Source organism: Polypterus senegalus, chromosome 8 (assembly GCF_016835505.1).
Source record: "Polypterus senegalus isolate Bchr_013 chromosome 8, ASM1683550v1, whole genome shotgun sequence".
Lineage (NCBI taxonomy): Eukaryota > Metazoa > Chordata > Cladistia > Polypteriformes > Polypteridae > Polypterus > Polypterus senegalus.
In genome coordinates this window covers 1,499,937-1,527,780 of record NC_053161.1, presented here as the reverse complement: position 1 = coordinate 1,527,780, position 27,844 = coordinate 1,499,937, and the positions used below count along the sequence as shown (strand labels likewise).

At 37.3% G+C, this 27,844-nt stretch overlaps 1 protein-coding gene across 1 annotated transcript in view; it reads left to right on the top strand.

Moving 5' to 3' along the window:
* Window positions 1-27,844, top strand: part of LOC120533666 (cation channel sperm-associated protein subunit gamma-like) — a 100,931-nt gene that overhangs the window by 41,796 nt on the left and 31,291 nt on the right. Inside the window, exons 9-22 of the mRNA XM_039760565.1 lie at window positions 7,314-7,469; window positions 7,560-7,731; window positions 8,104-8,241; window positions 8,332-8,406; window positions 8,941-9,057; window positions 18,752-18,884; window positions 19,200-19,314; window positions 19,391-19,555; window positions 19,704-19,819; window positions 20,115-20,322; window positions 20,434-20,496; window positions 20,622-20,808; window positions 25,502-25,680; window positions 26,246-26,326. Of these exons, the coding sequence (XP_039616499.1) occupies window positions 7,314-7,469; window positions 7,560-7,731; window positions 8,104-8,241; window positions 8,332-8,406; window positions 8,941-9,057; window positions 18,752-18,884; window positions 19,200-19,314; window positions 19,391-19,555; window positions 19,704-19,819; window positions 20,115-20,322; window positions 20,434-20,496; window positions 20,622-20,808; window positions 25,502-25,680; window positions 26,246-26,326 (1,905 nt within the window). The remainder of the gene's footprint in view (window positions 1-7,313; window positions 7,470-7,559; window positions 7,732-8,103; window positions 8,242-8,331; window positions 8,407-8,940; window positions 9,058-18,751; window positions 18,885-19,199; window positions 19,315-19,390; window positions 19,556-19,703; window positions 19,820-20,114; window positions 20,323-20,433; window positions 20,497-20,621; window positions 20,809-25,501; window positions 25,681-26,245; window positions 26,327-27,844) is intronic.

The following is a 27,844-nucleotide window of genomic DNA, read 5'->3' as shown; positions in this document are numbered from 1 at the left end:
AAAAATCCATAATTTATACAAAAGCTAACCATAAACAACCAAGAAAACTAACCTTGCATGTGTCAAGTTCTGGCATGAAGGAAGTGAGGAGGAACTGGGTGCAGAGGAGATTACAGTTTTGAGGTAAAGTCTGTGATGATGTGGGTTCGCTGCATGCCCTTAAACCCGTCACTGTCGGTAATGTTACCGATGAGTGTGACAGTGAGGCATTACAATGGAGCAATTGGATGGTGCAAAAAATGCCAAGTGCTTTTATTAAAATCAACAAAACAAGAATCAAAAACAAAGTCCAAATTAAATAAAGTGCAGTGCTTTCAGAATCCTTCAATAAATAAATGATCCCATAAAAACAGAAGTGAAGTGGAGGTTAAAATCCAATAGAAAAAAGTCTTCATTAAATACAACGAGATTAAAACAATGCTCTAAACAGTCACTTTCAAAACAAGTCCGGTGCATTCTTTATCTGCATTCTCGGCCTTACTGCATTCTTTAACTGCCTTCTCGTGCTCTCTCTCTCCTTCGCTCGCTCTCTCTCTCGCTCACTCTCTCTCTCGCTCGCTCACTGCACAGGGAATGCACAGGGAGAGACTGAACACGTGCGGAAATCATCGCCATGTATGAACCGAAAAGGAAACTGGCTTTTTTGTCATCCGTATATGTGGTCATGAACAGATGCAAAAGTTTGGCGAACTTTTTGGTCGTAACCCGATTTGTACGTGGTCCGAGACGTTCGTGACCCGAGGTTCCACTGCAACTGTACATTACTGTACTGAGTTGATGTAGCTGTAGAATTCATTCAGCTGATTAGTTTTAAATTTGATGAATGTGTTGTCAATGTAGAGTTTAAGTCTGAACATGCCTTCTCTCTGTCTATAATATTTTCCTTTAAAATGGAAGTGGTTTTTGGCCATCTGATATTAGATGCCTTATGTCCTTAGTTGTCAGCTTCATTTGTGCCATTATGGTGGGGTCATTGTTTAGTTTTGTCAGAAAAGTCTCTGAGGCCAGATGAATTGGGATTGTAGTACAGTGGTTCTCAACCTGTGGGGTGGGCCCCCCTAGGGGTGCGCAAAATAACAAAAAGGGGGGAATTAAGATGTGAAAAAAAGAAAACAAGAATCAAAAATATGAAAAAAACATCTGTTGAAACCAAAACAAGTTAATTTAAACTACATTCTGATACTAGAACAATAAATATAGAGTTAGATAAATGTCGATAAAAGTTAAGTAGGTATAATAAAATATGCAATTACATTTCAAAAAAATGTTGGCGGGGGGGGGGCGCTATTAATTAAAACTGTTATGAAAACTCGGGTCGCAAATACCTAAAGGTTGAGAAACGCTGTTGTAGTATATAACGACACAGCATCAAAAGAAACAATGATCTCATCATCAGTAATGGATATATTCTTTAGGCGCTGTAATGCCATTTTAGCACTATTAACGGAATAATCTGAATCATATGTTAAATGTTTGAGCATATGAAAAAGTCTTTTAGATAAATTTTAAGTAGTCCGCCGGTTTGACTGACCACAGGTCTGAATTTTAAAGGGGTCTTGTGGATTTTTGGGAGGCTGTAGATATACATTTTCTCACACAATCAAATTGATGTTGGCAATTATACACTGCTTAAATGTAAATGTTCATGCACTTATAGGTTTTAATCATTTAAAATCATTAATTACATTACAGCTTTTTTTCTGTCAAAATATATATTTACTATAATTTTACAGGTGTGTTTTTCCTTTGTGAATCAACCAGAGAGTCATAATTTTTGAGATGTAATTATGAATATAGATTACCATTTTATTAATGCGGTACATATTCCTTACCAACACTTATGGTGTATGACACACAGCAACAAATAATAAACACAGTACAAATCTTTAAAAAAGCCATAATTGTATCAAATGTTCATAAGATGATTATCAATAAGACACAATGCTAACATGTCTAACTGGTTTATAAATAAAAGACACATTTTGCTGTTAAGCTAACAAGCCTATTGTTTACTAAGCAGCAATTTCAAATTCTTCTTTATCTTTTCTTTTTCCAATTAAAAATGTAAGCTGCTGCAGTTAAAATAAGTTTGCTGTCCAAATTCCAGTGGTGTCCATTTTAATTTAAAGGACACAATAAAATGGTCTAAATTAATAAATGTTGTTTTTCTAACTGCATAGGATAACTCCTCCAATATCTTTTTCTCAGTTTATTACTCGACTTTCATTAATATGAAGGCTAATATTTCAATCGCCTCTCACTCACTCTGGTGCAATGGTCTTTTAAGTATTCCTGATGGCTAAGAAAATGTAGATTATGATGAACTTATTAATGTGGCCAAAAATGTGTCCTATGCTGTGAGGCAGCACTGTTTCACCACTGAGCCACCATGCTCCCAACACAGACAAATGCCACACCCTCACAATCATCCTTAAAAAACAAATGATGAACATAGAACAAATGTCTACAAACTAGCAATTAGTAAAGAATACAATACAATACAGTTTATTTTTGTATAGCCCAAAATCACACAGGAAGTGCCGCAATGGGCTTTAACAGGCCCTGCCTTTTTACAGCCCCCCAGCCTTGACTCTCTGAGAAGACAAGGAAAAACTCCCAATAAAACCTTGTAGGGAAAAATAGAAGAAACCTCGGGAAAGGCAGTTCAAAGAGAGACCCCTTTCCAGGTAGGTTGGGCGTGCAGTGGGTGTCAAAGGTAGGGGGTCAATACAATACAATACACAGAACAGAACAATTCCTTAATACAGCATAATAATAAAAATTTTAGAAGTACGGTTTAACAGTAGATGATATGACATAATTAGGTTTGGATTTTTTAGAGTCCTGGAGACCTCATCCATCTAGCTGCCTCCCCATTTGGCCATGCCACGGCTGAAACGTTGCTCCGATGAAAGGACCCCTCTTTCCCATGATTCCTGTGATCCTCCATCAGGGATGACTTTACCATAGGCAGGCAAACAACTTGGCAGGTGGGCCGTGGCACCAGTTGCCACATTTGGGTACCGAAAAAAGAAACAGAATAGGTGAGGGTTAGTATTCAATTCTAACTATCATGTTACTTATGTTTTAGTGCTAATGACTAACAACAGAGATGCAGTATGTACAGTTAATCAGCAGCTCTAGTCAGGATATGCTAAACTGAAGTAGTGAGTCTTCAGCCGGGATTTAAAGGCTGAGACTGAAGGGGCATCTCTTATGGAAGCAGGAAGACCATTCCACAGTTTAGGGGCCCTGTAACTAAAAGCTCGACCTCCCACTGTTATTTTATCAATCCTTGGAATCCTAAGCAGACCGGCATCTTGAGATCTTAATGTGCGCTCAGGTTTGTAAGTCATGATAAGTTCAGACAAGTAAGCCGGACCTTACTTGAAGAAAGAAAGAAAACGTCAGACAGCAACACTGAACAACTACAGAAAACCAAATTATAATACCACAGCACAATACTCTGAGTCCTTTCTCTCTCTCTATCTCTCAGTACATCCCCCAAACTCCTATCACTACATCAACTAACACCCAGTGAGTATGTAATACAAGGGATCTGCATTATATACTTGGTAGCAGTACTTGTTTTGCATCATCACAACACAGTTAATGTGTTTGTACTGGCGCATACTGGCACATATGTGCTCAAACCTCCCCAAGATGTGAGAAGACTTTTTTTTTATATATTGTGTATAACACATGAGAAGGAAACATCAGAGTACCAGCTCTGATGTTAGTTTTGGTAAATTTAAGTCCTTTGAGTATCTCGCCGTTGTTATTCATGGAGATTCTCACGTTCTCGTATTATCCGTGTATAGACCTCCTAAATATAACGCGTCTTTCCTTGAGGAATTCTCTGACTTAATGTCAATTTTAGTTACAAACTATGATGCACTCTTAATAGTCGGCGACTTTAACTTTCATGTCGACAATCAGTGTGACCAAAAGGTAAAGGAATTCATGAACCTCCTGGACTCTTTTGATTTGAGGCAGCTCGTAAATCAGCCTACACATAAAGCAGGTCATACGTTAGACTTAGTGATTACTAAAGGACTTAAAGTTGATATAAAGCAGGTCACTGATATCGGTCTATCAGACCATTTCCTTCTACTATTTAATATAGAAATAAAGATAGAAAACGCTCATGAGAAGCATTTTGTTAAAAAACGCTTCTTTGACTCATCAGCAGCTTTAAAGCTTACAACTATTCTAAGCAATCAGTCCGTTTATAATGCCAGCTATAATAGCGAGGATAATGTAAATAGTAAAGTGGAAAACTTTAACTCTAAAGTAAGAACTGCTGTTGACATAGTTGCACCTGAAAAGACAGTTAAAAAATCCTCTAGTACTGTTATTCCATGGAAGACCCAAAGAGTGTCTGATTTAAAAAGAACATGTCGTAGAGCTGAGCGTAAATGGAGGAAAACTAAACTAACTATCCACTATGAAATATTAAAAGTTAAAATAACAGAATACAATAACACTGTCCGTCTTGAGAGGCTGCTATTTCTCTAATATTATAAATAACAATGCTAGTAATCCCAGAGTCTTATTTTCAACAATTGACCGTCTGTTAAACCCAGGAACACAAAGGAATGCCCCAGAATACTTCCAGTGAAACCTGTGAGAACATTGCTGTATTTTTCACTCAAAAAATTAATGATATTAGAGATAACATAGTATATCTCCCCAACACTGCAGAACCTCCAAAGCCCCGGTACTCCATTATAAACAAATTAAATGCTTTCACCAGGATAGATTTACCTGAATTACATAGTATAATCTCTCAACTGAAATCCTCCACCTGCGTCCTTGACCCAATACCAACCAGGTTTTTCAAAGAAATATCAGGCGTCTAATTGACAATATTCTGGACATAGTAAATTGTCATTAGATACGGGGTCTTTCCAGACTGTCTTAAGACTGCTGTAGTTAAACCCCTTCTTAAGAAACATAATCTTGACCCCTCTGCCTTTGAAAATTTTAGACCCATTTCTAACCTGCCCTTCTTAAGTAAAATTTAGAGAAGGCAGTCATTATGCAGTTAAATGACCACCTAAATAAACATGCTATTCTTGATACTTTTCAGTCAGGCTTCAGAACAAATCACAGTACAGAAACTGCACTTGTTAAAGTAGTAAATGACTTTGGGTAAATGCAGACAGAGGCCATTTATCTGTTCTCATCCTCTTAGATCTGAGTGCTGCATTTGACACCATTGATCATAATATTCTTAGAAATCGCCTTAGTCAATGGGTGGGCCTCTCTGGCAGTGTCTTAAATTGGTTTGAATCCTACCTGGCAGGGAGAAAATTCTTTGTGAGTTGTGGTAATCAAATCTCAAAGACACATGATATCCGATATGGTGTTCCACAAGGCTCTATCCTGGGTCCGCTGTTATTCTCAATCTATATGCTTCCGTTAGGTCAGATTATCTCAGGTTACAATGTGAGCTACCACAGCTATGCTGATGACACACAGCTGTACTTATCTATAGCACCTGATGACTCCGACTCTTTCGATACACTAACACAATGTCTTACTGGTATTTCTGAATGGATGAATAGTAATTTTCTCAAACTAAATAAAGAGAAAACTGAAATTTTGGTAATTGGCAATAATGGATTCAGCGAGGTTATCAGAAATAAACTTAATGCACTAGGATTAAAAGTTAAGACGGAAGTAAAAATTTAGGGGTAACCGTTGACTGTAATCTGAATTTTAAATCGCATATTCATCAGACCACTAGGACAGCATTTTTTCATTTAAGAAACATAGCTAAAGTTAGACCTCTTATATCATTGAAAGATGCTGAGAAATTAATTCACGCTTTTGTTTTCAGTAGACTAGATTACTGTAACGCACTCCTCTCAGGACTACCCAAAAAGACATAAATCATTTGCAACGAGTGCAGAATGCAGCTGCTAGAATCCTAACTGGGAAAAGAAAATCCGAACACATTTCTCCAGTTTTGATGTCACTACACTGGTTGCCTGTGTCATTCAGGATTGACTTTAAAATACTGCTTATGGTTTATAAAGCCTTAAATAATCTCGCTCCATCTTATATATCGGAATGCCTGACACGTTATATTCCAAATCGTAACCTTAGATCTTCAAATGAGTGTCTCCTTATAATTCCAAAAGCTAAACTTAAAAGAAGTGGTGAGGCGGCCTTCTGCTGCTATGCACCTAAAATCTGGAATAGCCTGCCAATAGGAATTCGCCAGGCAAATACAGTAGAGCACTTTAAAACACTGCTGAAAACATATTACTTTAACATGGCCTTTTTATAACTTCACTTTAACATAATCCTGATACTCTGTATGTTCAATTCTTCATAATAACTATTCATGGTGGCTCTAAAATCCGTACTGACCCCTACTCTCTTCTGTTTCTTTTCCGGTTTTTGTGGTGGCGGCCTGCGCCACCACCACCTACTCAAAGCATCATGATGCTCCAACAATGATGGACTGAAAGCCAGAAGTCTACGTGACCATCATCATCAGGTCCTTCCATGAAAATATGATGATTTATGTTAGGTAGAATGCCCAGAGGGGACTGGGCAGTCTCTTGGTCTGGAACCCCTACAGATTTTATTTTTTCTCCAGCTTTGGAGTTTTTTGTTTTTCTGTCCACCCTGGCCATCGGACCTTACTCTTATTCTATGTTAATTAATGTTGACTTATGTTTATTTTTTATTGTGTCTTCTATTTTTCTATTCATTTTGTAAAGCACTTTGAGCTACATTTTTTTTGTATGAATATGTGCTATATAAATAAATGTTGATTGATTGATTGATACCAGCAGTTATTTTTTTACCACTTCAAGTTCTGCTTGGGGCTGTCTTATCTATAATTGGCTTCTATAGCTCTGTGATGTCAGGAAAAAAGTTTAACCTAAACCAGCTCCATGACAAATTTTCAGAGAAAACCTTGGCAAACAATGTTCCAGACGATTTTAACAAATTTAGAGCGAAAAATGCTTTGGTGAACGTTGTTAATCAACACTATTGAGGACTCCTCCCCAGGAATTTCTGTTGCATAACATGACATGACAGAGTAGGACAGAATTAACAGGCACCATTTGACACAAGGGTGAATCTGCCCTGGATATTGTTCCAGTCCAGTACAGGGCCCATTAAACACACTTACATTGGTTCTGCCTCAGATATTTGAACAATCAAGTGCTTCTGCTGTGTTGTCAAGAGATAGGAGTTGACAGAAGCATCAAACCAGATCATAATCTGTTAATGATCAGTATCACCCCAGGTTAGTTTTCTATGCTTCCATCATGTGTGTCTTCTTTCAGGTCTCAAGCCTTCGCTCAATGTTAAACACTGGTGACCCCTCCCGGCCTCTCTTGTTTGTCCAAGAAGTCTCACCTGTATTGATTTTGGGTGGAGTGATCAACGTCAAGGCTATAATTATGACATCCACAGAGTACAGCTCATACTTCCTAATCGGGGTAAGAAAGCTAGAGCACTTTGTACCACTGAACAACCACATTTCACCATTTTTTTGTACCTGCCAGATATTTCCTGCTTTTCTTTCCCAGATTACCCCTGATAGCTGCTGGCCAGTGTTCAGTATCTGCCCATATGAGTCATCCTCTGACACCATCACTTACGCTGTTGCAACTGAAAGCACACTCTTCATTAGAATCAACTGGATGCTCTACACGTTCACTGGGAACTTCTCACTTCTGCCACTAGCTGTTGAGCCTTCTGGTACCAAAATAAAATGGATTACAAATTCACCTCCAAAGAATTCCTTAAATATATAGTTTCAAATAGACTGACATATTTACATGCACATTTTGCAGTGGTTTAAGCTTTAATAAGAATACAAATATTTCTGTCTAATGGAGGACTATCTTCTATCCACAGTTTGCTTGCATTGAATTCTTAAAAACACTGATTAGCCATCTGATGTTTGTTCTAAATTATTAGACATGAGACCCCAAATATTGTTCTAATGTTTGCCTCGCTCCTAGCGCAGTTCATGTTTCAATCTTTTGACGTAATTAATGTGTATGTCTTAACACTGAATTTGCTGCACATTTTTTAGGGCAACTCTCAGGTAAACTGTTCTTCCAACAGCATCTTGGACATGTGTGTTGAAGAATGTGTGTGTCAAGAAAATAGTGCCTGTTCCCTGGGCCTATCAGCAGGTAGAACACCTTTACATTATTGGAGGTGGTCAGCACCGGGATCGAATTTATAAGGCAGCAATCAAGGGTATGTAAATGGCGTGCATACGTGTAAAAGAAGCCACACTGCATAGCACTTTCCCCAAGGATTGCTTTCATAGCATTTTTCTCTTCACAGATGGCAAAGTAGAAATTGTCCAGTTGGTCAGAGATGGGAAAGGACCCTGTGACCTCATCCGCCGTGAGGCTCTTGGTATGACCTCTCTATGGAGCTCAGCTTCTAGATGCTTTATTTTTTTTTCATCCATCCATTATCCAACCTGCTATATCCTAACTATAGGGTCATGGGGGGTCTGCTGGAGCCAATCCCAGCCAACACAGGGTGCAAGGCAGGGAACAAACCTCAGGCAGGGCACCAGCCCACCGCAGGGTGCGCGCACACACATACACCAAGCACACACTAGGTACAATTTAGATTCGCAAATGCACCTAACTTGCATGTCTTTGGACTGTGGGAGGAAACCGGAGTACCCGGAGGAAACCCACACAGACACGGGGAGAACTTGCAAACTCCACGCAGGGAGGACCCGGGAAGCGAACCCGGGTCTCCTAACTGCGAGGCAGCAGTGCTATACCTAAATTATAGTTATCCTAAATATAATTGTAAAATTGTCATTTCTAGTGCTGAACTCCTGAAATTTTTGTCTTCTGCCGATCCAAGTACCTTGCTTGTGTGTCCCTCTTGATATCTCAGGTAGTAATTTTTACTTCCTTTATATTTCTTCAGACAGCTGCGAAGTGTTATGGGCAACGCAGGACTTTGATTTTCGGGTTACAGATATTGTGCTTGTCAAGAGGAGTCCCAAGGGCAATTCACCACCAGACTTCTTTCTTGTATACCTTGGTATGTTACTAAGCAAACTAGAATGAAAAGTTAAAGACAAAGTATATGTGCCACTAAAGGAAAGTTCTCTAAACCAGGGTATTGTAGAAGTACTGAAATAAATATCAGTTTATACCTAACGTCTAATGGCATAGCTGGGACAAAACACTTTGATGATTTAATCAGTTGTATTTTTAACAGCACTTTTTGTACTAAATGGAAATGGACTGTTCAAGAAAAAATATAGGAACAAGTAACTGTTGAGTCATATGCTACAATGGTGAGATTATTATTGAAAAAGAAAACAAATCACACACTTCTAACTTCTGTAAATATCAGTAATTATATGACTGTTTTAGATGGGCATCAGCTTCACCTTTGCTATGTTCACTTTAGAAGGGCATTCTGTTAATGAGGAAGACAAACTTTTATGTATTGTTTTTTTATTTACTTATTTTTGCCTGGTATCTTCCTCAGACCTTTTTTGCTTTGCTCTGTGACTTGGATTCATGCGATACGTGCACTAGCAGCTTCTACCAAAAACTACACAACTTCTTCTTCATGAATGGTATTGCACACACTGTAAAAGAAAGACAGGATAACGATAAGGAGCTGGGGTGCCAAGATGGCCACACTGTATAATTGGATACAGCAAAAGTAAAAAAAAAATGCAATTATTGCGGAATCATCTCTGCAGACATGAGTTCAAACAGAACTGCCAAAGATGGCGGAGATTCCAGATTTCACTCTGTGATAGTGCAGGTCGGCTCCTTGCTCCCACTCCTGCTTTGGGAGCCTTTTGAACCAGACACCGTCGATAGTCAAGACTGGTTGAGCTTGGCAGCATAAGACAACATATAAAAGAAAATAGATTTACCAAGGTCATCTATTAGGATTACAGTAGTGCTTAGCCTCACTTTATATTTTTACTCTTTTAGTTCTTTTTCTAAAAAGAGTTTATACGTATATACTGTTTTACCTATAAGTTCATTTTCAGTTTGGTTTCAATTTAGTTACATGGATTTTTGTTAATTTCTTTTTTAGTTTATATTATAGGCGACTTACCTCAATTGTTTTTGTTTTTTTTTATTTTGAGAGAAACATTTCAGTTTTGTTTTCATTTGAGCGTAAATGAGGGCCATTCAATGAAGAATAAGAAATGTATGCTGGGTCTTCATACTGCTAGGATGGTGGAAACTTGCAGATAATCCCATGAAGTATGTCATGAGTCCCTTTTGGTTCTGGTCATTTATAAAGAGTTATCTTCTGAACTTTTGTAAAAGAAGTCTCACTCATATTGTAGCAGTGTTCACCTTTGAAGGAGTAGAGTGTTTACTTTTAAACATTGCTCTTCACAGTACCTTAGGAGAGCAAGTAATTCACACAACCTGCTATACCTGACTGATTCTATAACTTGAACCTAGCGCTACAATCTCTTTTTAAATTTGTTGGACTGAGGTGAACATATAGCAGCTTTTTGTAGATATAAAGGAAAAGCTTGTTGACCAAAATAGTCTGTCATTTTACCTTCTTTTGGTAGGTGTATATTCTTTTAACGTGTCACAGTTCTTAAACTGTTTACAGATCTGTGTGATAGCACTTTTTGTTTATTTTTAAATTCATCAGGTTGATTCCCTTTAATTGAGCTCCACAAACCTGACTGCCTACTTTGAAAATTCACATGCTCTAGGTACTGTTATGGACACATTGAAATGCTTGGAGATTATTGTGAACACTAAAAAATATCGGGAGACGATAACAAGAAAAAGGACGCGGTCAGACAAAGCAAGGGTGATAGCTGTGACATCAAAATTATACCAGTGCTACCAAGAACAAAAGGACTAGCCAATACTCGAGAGTCAAAAATAATATGAACAGCCAAAAACTAAATCCTACTTCCTAGTTGGGAGATCAGCTAGCTGTTGGTAAAGATACTTTTGAAATTATATTATTCACTAAGGGATATTGTGTAGTACGAATGGCGCAATATATATGGAGTAATATCCGTACTTCAAATGATCTTGACCCCCACAACAATGATCTTCACAAAAGCATTGTCTAAATAATGAAAACCAAGATGTTAATGAAAACGAGCTTTTAAAATTCAAATCAAAACGTGAAAATACCACCAGAACTTTTTATCTAATACTACACTTACTACAAATTTTACAAATTTATTTACAAATAAGTATTCCCAGACAATATTCTCCCCTTTACAACTAGCTGTTTGTTATATATACTTGTTCGAAAACACATTCTTTCTCGATACCTGCCAATCTTATACTCAGTAGGCTACATAGCCATATAGTGTGTTGCCAGTCAGGGGAAATATTATGACAGTCAAGTAGGCTATTGGCAATTGATTTATTAAAATATAGAAGCAACAGATTTTCATTTCCACCCAATTTAATTGTATTTATGTAAGTTTTCAAGTGTGGGGTTTTAATTTCAGTCTAGTTTTCATTTTTCACTCAGCTTTTAGTATCATTTTATTCTGATTAACCAGTGTTTTAGTCGTTCTACATTTTCATTAATGATAATAACCTTGATTTTATGATTTTAGCAGTGGGATGTTATTGTAAATTATGACAGTGAGCATACTAAACAAAACGGCTTTGATGATAACATGAATAAATATGAAGAAATAAACATGCTGAGATTCCAAAAGCAGTATAAATTAAACCATGTAAGTCCAAAATGTAAATTTATAACACAAATCACATTCCTTCAAAGATGAAGAGAATAAAGTCAGGGCTTGGTTTCTTATTGCGGCTGATATTAAATCTCTGCTCTTAACTTGACCTGTGCTGGAGAAGATCTCTTTTTGTTACATTCTTTTTAGTAGCTTGGTGTTTTATTTTTTATTTTGCTATACTTGTAAATTCTGGTTGACTTAAGAAAATGCCGCACTGTCATTTTGTCCTAAGTTTAAAGCACAGCCTCAGAATCTGATACAGGACTACTTGGACCAGCTGTAGAATATGATGTGAAAATAAGTCTGGTGATAATCCCAGTTTGCTGAGATAAATCATCTCTTGCGGACATGACACCACATACTTGTGGCCAGCCCAGTGCACAAGGGTGATAAATGGATTTCTGAAACATAAGAACGTTAGTATTTATACAAAAGCATTTCTTTCAAGTGCAGTAATATGTGCAACAAATAAGAGACTGCCAAAGCTTACAATAAGATATTTCCTACACTTAACCACAGTCTTACACTCCAGACAGGGGAATTTGTGCTATCATTATGTAACGGCCGACCCCTTACCCAGCTGGCAGCTACACTACCAAGACCTGTGGCCTGGATGAATTACTGAGGCGAACCTACATCAGTATATCAAGCCGTACCTCTAACAAATAATATTTTCCCCTCAATCGACAGTTTAAACACAAGCATACGAAAGCAGATATGTAAAATAGGTGTATAAATATATTAAATGAAAACACAATAAAAAAATGCAAATTCCAGTCGTAGATATATATATATATATATATATATATATATATATATATATATATATATATATATATATATATGTATATCCCCCTCTACCAAAGCAGCAACGTGAAAAACACCATATATACAATAACAAACCCTCCCTTGCCCCTGTAACGTATAACAAACATAAAACACAAACAACAATAATGAATGAATACTGAAATGAAAATGAACGAGAACTTGAGTCCAGATATATTACTGTTCTGAATACGGATGACTGATCTAGAAAAAATGGATGCGTTTGAATCTCCTGAATAAATGGAACAATCTCACCGTGTTTCCTCCGCGTTTGGTGGATAATGAAGTCCAACCCCGGGGTTTCTGCCGATAATTGAGCTGTAGTGAATCCAGCGGAATGAGAAGCAAACTGGTTACAATGTGCAATGTGGAAAATAGCAGGAATTGATTATCTGTTGTCGTTAAATGAAATCTCCGTCTTTCTCCTTCCTCCTCTTCTTCTCTTTTTCCCTCCTGATCATTTAAATAGTAATGGGCTGGATGTAACTGAATGTGAACATGTGCTTTCTATCCTGGGGCTGTGGTCTGTCTCCCTCATCCATCCCCTCTGCACTTACAGGGACAACATTCACTGACGTACACATAACGAACAGTAAACGGGATGATGGAAATAACACACATTCAGCACACACATTGAATACATTATTACTATGTAGCCCCGCTACAGTTAATTGCTGCCCATATATAAACAGCTAATTAGCCCGTCTGCTGTACCATAAACCACAATGCCAACTATATAGAAATGTCCAATTTCAGGTAGCTAGTGGATACCTCTCACTATGATGTCTACATCTCCTATAATCAATGTCCACTGCTAAATGAACGTGGTTTATAAGTGGGCACTCATTTTGTTCTTCAAATCTTTGTGCAGTTGCAAAATGCAAATAGTTCAGATTCAGTTGCCTTATTGTCAGTGCTGTATTCAAGACTGTCTTTGCTGAGTCCAAGACAAGTGGAATACCCTGATTTGTTGAGATCTAGTCGTAACAGAATCTAATGGGGGTTAAGTCCAAAGATAGATCAAATCCAAATTATAGTGGGACTGAGTCAAGAATGAAGCTGTAAAAGATGAAGACCTCTTCAAATCCATGCCTCAACTGGAATTCAGTTAGTTAACAGTCCAAATCTGCTAATTCCCTGGTGGAGTCATTTGAGGCTCTGCTGTACTAAACTGCTATAGATGTCACTGTTGTTGATTTAAGGGTATAAGTCTGCAGTCTTTGCATGTCTGCTATCTTTAGTGTATAGAATCTGCCTGAGTCATAGAATTTATGGATCATTACTTTCTTTTAAACAATGTTTATGATCAGATCATCTGAGTGACAAACAATATACTACATATCTAGTTGGACAAAAAGTTTTTGAATCAGTCTAATATGGTTTTGACCATATTAGAACAAAATAACCAAAATAACTAAATAAAGCTGCACTTGCAGTGGCTATATCCATTTTTTTTTTTTTTTTATTTATTTATTAATTTTATTACAATCAATACATAGCAATCAAGTTTTTAAAAAAAAAAGAATTATGCTAAGAACAGATCGATCCCCACCCTTGAGAGAGAGAGCAAGCCAAACGGTGTAAAATTTAAGGCTTTTAAAAATACCTAAATCAACAAATTCTATGTGCTTTATGAAATCATTTCAAAATATTACTGATTAGATCCTGCCATGTTTTGAAAAAAGTCTGCACAGATCCTCTAACTGAGTATTTGATTTTTTCCAATTTTAAATTAGTATAACACATCAGTTTCCCACTGACTTAAAAGAGGAGAGTTTGGGTTCTTCCAGTTTATCAGAATAAGTCTGCGTGCCAACAGTGTAGTGAATGCAATCACAGTTTGTTTGTCTTTCTCCACTTTAAGACCCTCTGGAAGAACCCCAAACACAGCTGTTAATGGGTTAGGAGGGATTGTGAGTCCAAGACTGTCTGAGAGGTAATTAAAAATTTTTGTCCAGAATAATGTTAATTTGGTGCAGGCCCAGAACATGTGACCTAGTGAGGCTGGGGCTTGGTTGCAACGTTCGCAGGTTGGATCATGCCCTGGAAACATTTTGGAGAGTTTTAGTCGAGACAGATGTGCTCGATATATAATTTTGAGTTGTATAATTGTATGCTTTGCGCATATGGAGCTTGAGTGAATTCTCTGCATTGCTACTTTCCACTCCTTTTCTAATATATTAATTGACTATATCCATTTAAAACCAACTCAGGCCATATTTGTTTTAGAAAGAATTCATCTAACAAGCAGAACTCTGTACACTTGAACTCTCAGAAGTTTTATACATAAGGCCCTGTTATAGGGAATGCGCTTGTGTGGTACAAGCCTGAAACTTTCCTTTGTTTTCACAATGATCAGGTGTGATGTATTGCATGTGGTCAGAATGGCACCCATGAAAGTTATAATAAGAGAAAGAGAGAATCATAATTCCAAAAATTAAATCCAATTAATCAGGAGATTTACAAATGTGATTCTAACAAGTAACAATTGCAATGAAAGTGTTACTGTAGCCTACTACACAGTACTACGGGTACTGTGACACCAGGCACTTGCTTTAAAGAGCTCTGCATATGTATATTCTGAAACCTGCTTAATCCAGTTCAGGGCTGGTGGGCCCAGTACCCATCCTGACAGTGCTGTGCAAGATGACTAACAGCTTGGAACATGGCACCAGCTCATTGCAGGGCAGTCATGACTCTCATACTCATACAGGGCCGATTGAACGTCATCAGTAGAAGTGACCTGCATGTCTTTTTACCAAGCAACCCAGTTAAGGCAGAAACCTTGGTTCATATAAACCTCCATATACAAGTGCAAGTTCACAAAAAATTAACCATCATCAACAGCCACTGTGAATCCAGAAACAAGCACAGAGTCTTGTTCTCAAGTAGTGTGGGAAATGTTGTTTTCAAAGTAACTTAGTTATATTACTTATTACTTATAAAACAACTAAAATACACTATATAGTTGATTATCATAAAATGTTATGGGTTAAAAAACAGTGTGTTACTTATACATTACTTTTTTTCTTTTGTATGAAACCTGCACATTTGACTGTCCAGCATTTGTTAATTAAATCCTAAGCCCTTATAAGAACCATTATGAAACTGATGAGAAACATAGTCAAGTGTGATCATTTTCATTTATTTTATGAATATGTTTAGTTCTTTAGTTTATGTGTTGTAAAGTAAATAACATCCATCCCATTTTTTTTTATCCCTGACCTGTGCCATGACCTCACTGTTTCAACATATCAATTACAAACATCTGGATTACAAATAAACAGATATCTTATGTATGTGTTTCTTTAACTGGATTACTTGCAGCACTCTTTTCTGCTTGGCCGTGCATATGAACTCCGCAAAGTGGCAGCATACTGGTACATGTGCTTATTAACTTGCACCCAGGGCTGCTGGGATAATAATAATAGGTATTTTAACTTCAATAAAATAAATGATGTTTTAGGTTATTCTTTACTTTAAAAAGTAATCAGACTATGTAACCTACAGCACTTGTAATGAACTACCCCCAGCACTGCTGAGCTTAGCACTGTACATTCAGCTCATCAACATAAATTTAAGGATTTCTGAAATACTGAAACAGATTATGTCAACCAGGAGAAAGAGTAATGGTGATTGCCCAGGCCCAAGACTGGTGGCCAAGGACATGCAAAGACTACAAAATCCATAAATTCAACACAGTTAAGGATTTGCATGGCCAGATAACCAGGTTACTTGTGGAGAAATCTAGGTGTGTTAATATGGTTTCTCAAACACCAATAACCCAGATTCTCTAACCACATTATGTTTTTACATGTCAATTTCTGCGAACAACCAGTTTGTTAAAGTGCATGTAAATAAACTGCATGACTCCCATAGTTTAATGAACGTTCCTCTGAGTGAGCCCAATAAGGTTTAAAGGTTTCTGGGTTGAAAAAGGTGCTGACTTTATATTTCAAACAGTATGGAATATCAACAAAAATAGCAGTTTAATTTTAATATACATACTGCTTTACACAGCTGAACGATCCCATCCTTTTCGCAGTATCCATAGAGTTTCATGTTAATGCAATTTAAGTCTAATACAAAAGTAGCAAATTAAATAGCCAGAATGAAAAGCATATAGTCTTCATAGCTATAGAGTTCCCAAAGTAAGAAATCCACTATAAAGTTTGGAATTTTGGTTGAGGTACTCCCATAAATTCTACAGTACTCATGTAACTCCTCACATCCTTCACACATATATTATAAGTGATAGTGGAAAATAAATGCAGTTAAAAAAGAAGGGGCATTTCTAGTGTTCCATTAACACTTAAAAATTAGGTAAATGTAGTTTAACACAAGAGTAGTACAATAATCTATATATATAATTCACTAAGGCAAGACACCCATGGAAAGCACACCGGAAGGGGCGTGGATTCATTAAGCCACCTACAAGTAAGACACCTATGGCGCACGCAGGGAGGAGCCACACCCACCAACTCCAAGACCATTGGATACGATGACAACTTGCAGAGCCACGCCCACCAACTCGGACGCGAAGACACAGACAGAATGGCGTCATTTATATTCGTCTGTCATAGAGGCCTCATGTACCTCTGAGCCACCTTGACTGTTCATAGAGGCATGTTTCTCGCGGAGGTGAGTCACCATATGCAGCGTGTAAAACAGTTTGCGAGGGGTATCCCATGGGATCATTAAAACAATCCTTTACAACTGAGGTTAAAACACAATGAAGTAAGCAGTCTTTAAAAACTGAGTTTTCGGTTTCAACGCACGACCGCGTGCACCATAGCAAACTGTTTTACACGCTACATACAGCAATTCGCATCCGCAACAAACATGCGTCTTCTTCACTCACGGACAATTATATGTTGCTCTCTCCAGAGTTCCATCTTTTCATTCACTTTCTGTTGTATCCTCAAACCCTCCCTTTTTAGACAACTGTGTCTTTCCAGAAGTGTTCAACCATCAATAAATAATTATGCAGCGTATGTTATGCCGCGGGTTCACTATTGTGTTGTATTTTGCTCTCTCCAGAGTTCCATCTTTTCATTCACTTACTGTTGTATTCTCACACCAACCCGTTTTAGACAACCGTGTCTTTCCAGAAGTGTTTAGCATTCAATAAATAATTATGCATGAAATTGAGTGTGTGTCTACCGGTAAGCTGTTGAACCCCAATTCAGGCTGCAAACCGTGGATTTCCCACTAAGTGTGACTCATACATTCCCACTGGTTACGTCCCTACCCTTTGTACACCCCCCCTCCCACCTCGCTACTACCGTGGTCGGGTGTCTTGGTGGATTATATATAGAAAAGCAGCCAAAACCGCACAGAGCAATGAAACGTCTACGTGAGTCACAGGTGCATCTGGACTGTGTAAAGACGACAACGACTCAAGTGACGAGTTGGAAGTGGGCACATGAGCAGGCAGTGCATACTGAACGAGAAATCAGCAGACTAGCATGACGGAGGGAGCTGAATGGACATCCTTCTCCTCTCCTCCCGTTCCACACTCCATGACTGAGCGCCATGCAACCCCATCCCTCTGTCTGGCAGATGAAGGCGCTATGACGGTCCGCCAGTTTTCAGTCACGGACATCTGTGTGTTGGTTCTTTCCGTGTATTGTTACAATGTTGCTTTTCTTGCTGATTTATTACATTACCGATTTTTCAAATATTAATTTTCTCCCTGTGCTTAAGAATCATTAAAAAACCGGATTGATTATGCGGCGTATGGTACGCCGCGGGTTGGCTAGTATATCTTATTATTTTAGCATAAACTTGTCTATTTTTGTTGTTGTTGCAACTGGGTATACCAACATTTATCAATGGCATTATCCCATTAATCTCAGTTTTGCAATAATGTTTGTCAAAGAAATTCCATGCAAAAAAGTACATGCTTATTTTATGATTTTCTATTAATGAATTAATACATGTGTGCAATCAATAATGTCTATTGTGAAATTAATAAGGTAACACCATACAAAGTTTGGCTACACCTAGGACAAATACTGGATCCACCTTTTTTAAAATATATGTGTAATTTTGTCTGGTTACATTTCAGGTCCTGAAAACAGGGAGCCATCCTCTGTGCACAAATATTTACCCACTGGTGAGCATGGCAGTTTTCTTTTATGACTTTGATCATGTTCACTGTCTGACTCAAAAGGATGTCTTCTTTTTTTGCAGATGATGTGCTGGAGAACTTTGCACCTCTTCCAGGACTGAAGGATGACCTTCAGCGACCAGTGGTCCTGAGTGGACTGATTCTCAGTCCACTTAGCCAGCAGGAGTTCCTATGGGGCAATACCCTTCTTTCCTCGTAAGATCATGTTATGTGGATTCTTAGAAGGAGGAAAAGTAAATGGTGGTTTACATGGTGGGGTGCTACCTGCAGTACATCTATCTATCTATCTATCTATCTATCTATCTATCTATCTATCTATCTATCTATCTATCTATCTATCTATCTATCTATCTATCTATCTGTCTGTCTGCCTGTCTGTCTGTCTGTCTGCCTGTCTGTCTGTCTGTGTCCCATTTTATTGCTGCATTGTTGTTACGTACCTACTGTAGTTGCCAGCAGAGGTGTCCATACTTGACCCAGGTTATAACATCCCACCTTCTCTCCCACTAGGTTCGACCATGGAGATACTTTTGTGCTCTTCCCAGGTCTTCCAAAGGACATTGTCATCAAGTACTTTACTCTTTCCTCTTATGGAGAGTTTACATTTGTCACACAAGATGAACAGGTATTCTCAACTGTCTTTTTATTGATGATGGAGGGGATGATGTTGGTGTTCACTTTCTCAATGCTATGCTCAACAGATTTGGTGGGGTAAAGAAAGGCAGTCCCTTCTTATCCAGCTTCGTCCCTCAAAGGCCTGGAATATTTTCAACAGCTTATGGTTTTTACAACATAAAGATGCACAGGGTATAAAAGACTATTCCATGGTCACCCTGTTTTATGATTTAAACAAAGATCTACAAGAGGTGAGATGTAGGCTTCAGCTTATGTTTATTGAAATCCCAGAAAAGCCTGGCCTTTCTGTTTGTTCTTAAGTGATTCGTGTCTAAATGTCCACACCCATTGAATGTTTTGTCGCACTCTAATGCTATTACATCTTTTTTCTTGGTCTAGCTTCTATACATGGTGGACAGTAGTGGCGAGGGCTTCCTAGTGAAGAGAAAGTTACCTGTTGCTGAAATTCTCTCTTATAGAGACTTTTATACAATGTGGAAAAGTAGTACTGATAGGTGAGTATTGCGGTTGAAATCCTGATATGACAGCTCTTTACTGTCTTGCTTTCCTATCTCTCTCTCTCACTCACTCTTTCTACAATGACTTTTTATCCTAACAAGTAGGCTAAATAAAATATTTAAAGCACAGTACTCTTTATGAATGTTGCCATATAGAATTAACAGTGATTTAATAGTTTGATTTAAATAGCCACCCTCCCATCCCACCTGCTCTGTTCCTTGTCTCACACTTAAACTGGATATCTCTATGTGAATCTCATGTTCCTCTACCCCCTTCTCACTTTTTCCCCAGCACTATCCAGTATAAATATTCCTGTCCTTTTTCCCGAATACTCTATCAAAGCACACCAAGCCAGGAGTCCTACAGTCGCATCATGTACTACCATGCTGAGCCTCCTGTTTCCTTGGCACAGTCTGGATTTCATTCTTTTAATTCAATTGTTGTTTACCAGGGCCTTGCCTACCATCTAATGCGGCTGCACACAGACTACAGCATGCGGGTAAGTAACTTTCCCTAGTCAAACAGCAAGAACTGTATACATGTTATCTTATATAGATTACAGGTTTACGTATACCATAGCCTATGCTTTTGTATTTATTCCTGCCTGCAGCTGTATGCAGACCCTGTAAATGATCCTACATATCGCTGGTGGTTAAAGACGGCCGAGTATAAGGTTAGGAAAGAAGGCATGACTCCATTGCATTGGACTCCCCATAAGTATGGGGCTTTGAAAAAATGACTCCAGTTGGTAGAGCCTGTGGCTGTTCTGATTCTTCAACTTGTTTGTACTTTTGCCAGGATTTCTATAGATACTTAGCTGGGCATCGTATGTACAATAAAGAGATATATGTGGACATGGACAGCTATGGAAAAGATTCTGTTGCCATCCTGGAGAGTGAAGTGCCAAGTGCTATCTATTTGGACAAGGGAGGCTCCTATGATTTTGCTCTTCAGCTGCAAGTGACTGGTGACTTTGAGCAGGAAGGTACTAGTACATTCACAAATATGTTGTGTGTGTAAGAGTGAATTGGCAAACTGGGGTAAAATTTGATGTGAATATCTGGAAATAGTATGAGCTAACAGAAAGTGGCTTCTGAAGTTCAGGAGCAATTAGGATTCATTTCACTGACTGTTTGCCATTATATCATATTAGTCATGTTCTAAAGTTTTGTTGTTGTTTTTTTCTGCATTGTTAATTTGTTTCTTTTTTCTGTTTCTAATTTGTTCTGTTGAGCCTTTTTTCTTTTATATGCTATTTAATGGTTGATTATATAACCTTGGTCCATTTTCCAGTTTAATTTCCTAACTGTGTCTTGGTAATTATGGTATTATTGTACAGACAAGATTAGAAAATATGACAGGCCAAAAAGGCTCCTAAGAATATGTAAGGATCATGAAACAAATGTAGTCAAAATAAAAAGAGAAGGTCTGAACCTCGAGGTCAAACGTACTAGCAACAAAATTAAGCTAACAAACTAAAGACAAATGATAACAACTATGAATTGGGTCAGAAATCCAAGAAAATTAAAAATAGCATTTTTCTAAAGCTGAATTGCAATTTTCCGTAATCCAGGTTGACGTAATGCATGCAACAGTGGCTTTCATACTGTCTTGTTCGTCACAAATCGTTGCACAACTTCCAAAGCCATATCCCTAACAATCAACTGTAAACGCAAAATAGCATTGTGATGAAAACACATTCTAGAAATTCACATTCTAGCATTCAAAACACACCAAAACCTTCTTTAAGATCTGTGAGAATCTGAAGTGAAAAACAATTTTTAACGTGCAGATATTGTAATAATTTTGGTGTTAAGATGGTGAAGGGTGAGGCCTTGACTACAATACAGACATCAGGTGCTGTAATCAGTTTAGCCACAGTACTTATGAGAAATACGGAACATATCTAAGAATTAATTACTATACTGTATTCTTCTTCTCTCTTTTATGCACTCGTTGTTTCTGTAAATTTAGCAGTGTCATAATTTGGTTTATGCATTTATTTTTTCCAACTGTTCCTTGACCTCCAAAATTATCTGAGCATGGTTTTTGGGGTTTCTAAAAACAAGTGATCTAGTGTTTGTATATATCTTTTTAAAAAAATGCTTCACATTCTTCCATAGTGGGGTCTTGTTCTTCCAATGGACACCATCATTTTGAGCACTGGTTGCTAGAATGGAAGGCTATGTTGCTGGGACACAGTTCTTTGAGGTTGCGCATTATGATATCACTAGTACAATGTTTTAAAATTTGGCACCATAATTTATCCAGCATTGAATTCCTGAAAAAAAACCTGTCATTCCATATTGTTTGTTTTTGATTGTACATCCTTTAATATTTGTTTCTGTCCTCTGATTACAGAACACATCTCATGCTTCTTGGCTCTTGTTATGTGTACCCTTTTTGGCTTTTAATTTACTATCAAAAGTAGGAAATGTATTTGAAAAAAACATTTTAAAGGTTAAGAAATGTATTTCAGAAAGAAGCTTATTAAAAAATACTTAAGCAGAAAATTTAAGGTGATGAAAGGTAAGTCTTTTAAAATCTGGGTGCAGAGCTGCTTGTCAATTTCTTAGTGCTCTCTCCGTCTCGGCTCTCCCTGCTTTTCTCTCTTCTGTTCTGCTATGTTCTGCTCTGCATGCCTGTCTTTCTTTCTTCCTTCCAGGGTCCTCCCAAACTTAAAGTTCTAACTTCCCATTGAATTAACAATAATTACAAGAAGAATCAATCAGTGTTTGCCTTTCTCAGGATGTTTGTTCATTCTGATCCTAATTACCACTGGTCTAATAAATTAACAATATGTTTAAGATTCTAAAAGAATGATCTAAAAGATACAAGGTTCAAGTCACTGAAGATACAGAATTTAAAATCAGTCTATAGTAGTTGTTTAAAAGTATACACCGGAGTGTGTTTAACATGAGGTTCAAGAGTCCAGAGTCAAAAAGTCCAAGGAGACTCTGTTCAAATAATGTCAAAAGGTCCAGGTTTTCTAATTGCTGGCTATTTACTCAGATGTCCTTATTGCTGGCAGGTTAATCAGTGTTAGCTCACACAGTTTTTTTTTTTTTTCAGTTCTTTTTTATTTTATATATTGATTAAGGACAGTTCCGCATTGTGAGCTTTGAACCATAATATCTTCACATCAGTGGTGTAGCTAGGGGGGGGGCGGAGGAGGTGGTCCACCCCGGGTGGCACATTTTTGGGGGCGGCATTATTGGCCACAAGGCTCAGTACAATTCATGTGTAAGCAGCAGGGTTCGGAAAAACATCACTCATGTATGAAAAAAGTCAAATTCTCTGATTTTTAACCACCAATGCTTGAAAAATAATGTTCAGACTGTCCATCTGCATCAGACACAGCAGTTGAAATATATGTGGAAATGACAAAAATAAACATAAACATTACACCGATAATAACTTCTAGGAAGATAAACAACTAATTTACAATTTATAATTTCGTTTTGTTATTAATCCGAATGAGTTCTTGCTCTGCGCAAAAAACATCTCACCTATCACTTGTACCCTACTTTTGTTCTGGTTTTCATAGCGTAATTATATTAAACTAATAATTAGAGCACGGCTTATCAGTGCGTCTATACTATATTCTTGTCTAGTTGATGCTTATAAATGTACAGTATATAAAAAATCTTGCTGTTTCTTAAATATGAATAAATCTATGCAAAATGTTTCTTAATTTTTCTCAATACGTCATTTTAATTTACTATTTAAATAGTTTAACATATTCAGATATGTTGGAGGGCGGCAAATTGAAGCCCCGCCCAGCCCCGAGCGGCACGAACTCGATCTACGCCACTGCTTCATATGTCTTATTTTCATTCCAATACAGCTTTAAAGGTAACTTGTGAGACAGAGTATTGGTAAGATGAATATATTACATATAGGGTGTAGCCATTCATGTTATGATTTGATTTCTTTTTGAATTTTTCGAAGGCTTGCCTGCAGTTAAAAAAACAGCTTAGTGTCATTTTTGGGGTTTTAACATCCAAGGAATCTTATTCTCAAAGAGAATTTTACTGAAAGTTTTCATCGAAAAGTCTATGCCAATGCAATTTTATTTTGTCTTTGGATACCATCATTTTGTGGCTTTTGTGTTGCTTGTTTCTATGGAGATTTTCCTATGATGCTTTAGAGCTACACTTTTTACATTGTAAGCAAGTGTAATGGTCACCCCAAACAGTCTCCACTATCCAGGATTGGGCTGAAAGTAATGCTTTACTTCTATGTACTCTTGATTATCGGTTATTTGAAACAAAGTTCTATTTTTTGACTCCTAATTATTGGTTTACAATTTAGCTCTGACGTTTATATTTTTTAACTGACTGCACTTTTCTCAGTCAGTACAATTAGTCACCAGGACCATTACAGTTTTTAATTTATATTAATTTGTGTAATTTGCAGAGGGCACTAAAGAATAAAAGAATTAAAAAAAATATGGACAGAAATTAAAATTGGGTGAAAGTCAAATATGTCTTTCTATCATAATAAAAAAAATCCTGGGACGAGACGTGACTTTTTTAGAGAGATACATTCACGTCCCGCAAGACGAGACTTTGTGCCAAGAGATTTAGCCACGCCCAGGGCCAGAAACAAAAGATAAAGAGTGGATGACAAAGTAGAACATCATAAAGAATTCAAAAATGGTGGCACGACACACATGCAGAGCAGGTTAGAGATGATGAAAGTACTAAAAGTCTCAAAAAAATGATAGTAAAGATCGCATTAGCACAAACAACTGGAAATTAGTACTTGGTTAAATAACAGAACAGCGAAAAGAGATTGAATATATTGTTCGGATTTAAACTTCAAGTCGGAGACTTGTAGATCGTCTAATTCATGTTGCCATCAGGGAAAAGTAGTGTTTCTTCCCAATGAAGAGGCCTCTCTGCGAGAATTAAAAGATTTGTTGTTTGGTGAAAGTGAAATCCACATACGCAAGCGGCAGAGATGCGAAGTGGCTGGCATGTAGTGCACGCCAGGGGGAGGGGGAGGGATTGGCGTTGGTGAGCAATGCAAGCAGGGGGCAAAGCCCCCTTTTATAAGTAAAAATCAAGTAACCAGCAGACAATGTGCTAGGCAATCCTACTTCATATACATTCAGGGTCAGAGTTTCACCCTTTAATAACTAGTTTACTCTGCAGTTTTAGTTACCATGTTATAGAAAAGATGGTGGCACTAACAGCAGTCAAGTGCATCTCCAGACTAAAGGGATTTCCTACTCAACATTAGCGGAGGAAATTTTACCTCTTTAGTCTTGAAATTGAGTCATGGGTACCTAATCCATGATTTGAACATGTTCTCTAGGATACAGAGAAATTTGTTCTAGAAGAATTATATTATTTAAACAGTGAATCACATACTGAGGGAAATCAGTTCAAATTACAAGGAAGTGTATTCAAGACAGAATCCTAGAAGCACTTCTTCAAGGACTGTGGAAAGCTGAAACAAACTACTGGATCATATAGTTGAAAAAAACGAACCTGATGATTTAAAAAAAAATTGTATGAAATGTTAACTACTTAAACAAACATTATGCACTGGATGGTCTCGTCTTGTTTATACATTTTTTATACTCTTTCTTATATTCTCCTGTTTATGTCCTTGAATACTTAATGCCTCGCACACTTCCAACAAACACTTGACAATTCTGTCCATTTCAGATGCCGAAGTCACAATGCTGAAGTTATTTGAACTTGGGATTTCAGCAACTGTCAGCAAACAAAGTGCCGTAATTATCAACATGACTACTACAGTGAATGTGGGCAGCAGGAGTATGACATACAAGGTAAAAAGCAAAGTGGCAACTATGGATAAACTGAGAATGACAAGAAAACGCAAGGTAGGGTAACATTACTGGAGTCACAAGTGGCATAAGGACTGAGATACAAAATTAAAGACTTAAACTGTGGACATAAAATGATGAAAAATAAATTGGATTTTTAGAGATTACTTGAGACAAAAATGGAAAGACAATACCCAGAAGGTGAGAAGCACTCAGCTAGTTCACTAAAGAGTACCGTGTCAATGAACATGGACATGACAGAGATTGACAATGATACATTGATTATCTGTAATGCATTTTCAGGGACTTACAACAGTTATTACAGGCATTAATACAGTAGTATGATAGAGAATTGGATTTTAAAAAATATGGACAAAAAAACAATAAAACACTTTAAATAACATTAGCAATATCAATATAATAGTATATAGAGTATAAAAGAAAAGTGAGAGGCACATGCAGAGAAGTAGAGAAAAGTTAAGATACAGAGGTTTAAAGCTTGCTGAATAAAAGCATGGGCATAGTCAAATAGTTAAGAGTAACTGTATTTCTGAAGGACACAAATTCTTCATTTCATTCTATATCATGAAATGTTGTGTCTTTTCTCTTTTTTTTTCTTCAGATCAGGATCTCAGATGGTGGAATCAATACAGAGCATGCTGGACCAGGAAACAGTCTCATACAGACCATGCTGGTGCTGAGGGTAAAGCTTGTTATTTTAACTTTTGTACCGTAACGCCTTTTGTACTGCATGCACATACACCCAATTGCCTTCCACTATTAGATGTGACAAGTATTTTGTGTTGATCAGAGAATGTACAGTGGATGTACATTTGCATTGATAAGTCAGCGGAGGTATTCACAGAGATGACATCATAGTGATTATACCAGTAAAATGAAGCTCTCAATTAGTGAAAAAAGAATCGACCAGGATCATGCTGCAAAGAGTATACTGGCATGAAAATGTATTACCACTATTCCAGTTTTTATAAGATTGGACCCAACCTATCTCTTAGTATTTATAGCAATAAAAACAAATATTATTGAAAGAATATGCAACAACAACTAGGTGGCACAATCAGAAGATGGTTAAGTGTAAATTTTACACTTAACGTCGCACTGAGAAAAATAGATACACATGGAATCTGTTAACAAGCAGTAGTACTTAGTATACTTTCACATCTTCATGATGTAGTTGAATAGGCATCGATGAAATGGAACATTACTTCCATGGGGGAATTAAAGAAAAAAACAAAATCTCCCATATGTTTTTTAGATAGAACTAAACTGAAAGAAACATTTGGAAATGCCTTTGAAAACAACTTGTAATTCTACCTGATATATCTAATTTTAAGTCAGAATACATCTTTGTTAGACACTCCTGGAAGTTTAGCAGGTAGAGTTTAGTATCAGATTGACTTGCAAGTTTAAGTTGATTTTCTATTTTTTTTTATTTCATTGTACAATCCAAAGCCACACAATTAACTTCTTTGAAAAATCTTAATAACTCTGGTGCTAATACATGTACCCTTTGATGGTATTCCCCTCTCTACAGAGCTCCTACTTTCGCTCCCAGTGGCTCTACATTGAATGAAATTGTTTTATAATATAACATATAAAACCATTTTACAGTCCTTCCCTTTCAAAGATCCAAGAGTACAGGAGGATCTCTCACTCAACATCTCAGAAAAGGAGTGGAAGGTAGCAATGCACTGAATTCACTCGAGCTCCACATGCACAAAGCATACAATTATTCAACATAAACTGATATCGAGTGCATCTCTCTTATTTAAAATTATCCCAAATGTTTCCAAGGCAAGATCCTACCTGTGAACGCTGCAATCAAGGTCCAGCCTCACTGTGCCACATGTTTTGGGCCTGCACCAAATTAACATCATTCTGGACAAAAATTTTTAAGTGCCTTTCAGACAGCGTTGGTGTCACAATCCCTCCAAACCCATTTACAGCTGTGTTTGGTGTTCTTTCAGATGGGCTTAAAGTGGAGAAGGACAAACAAACTGTGATTGCATTTACTACACTATTGGCACGCAGACTTATTCAACTGAAGAATCCATCTCTCCTATTCTAAGTCAGTGGGAAACTGATGTTATATACTATTTGAAATTGAAAATAATCAAATTCTCACTTATAGGATCTGTGCAGAACCTTTTCAAAACCTGTCAGGATCTGATCAATAACATTTTAGAATATGTTTACATCT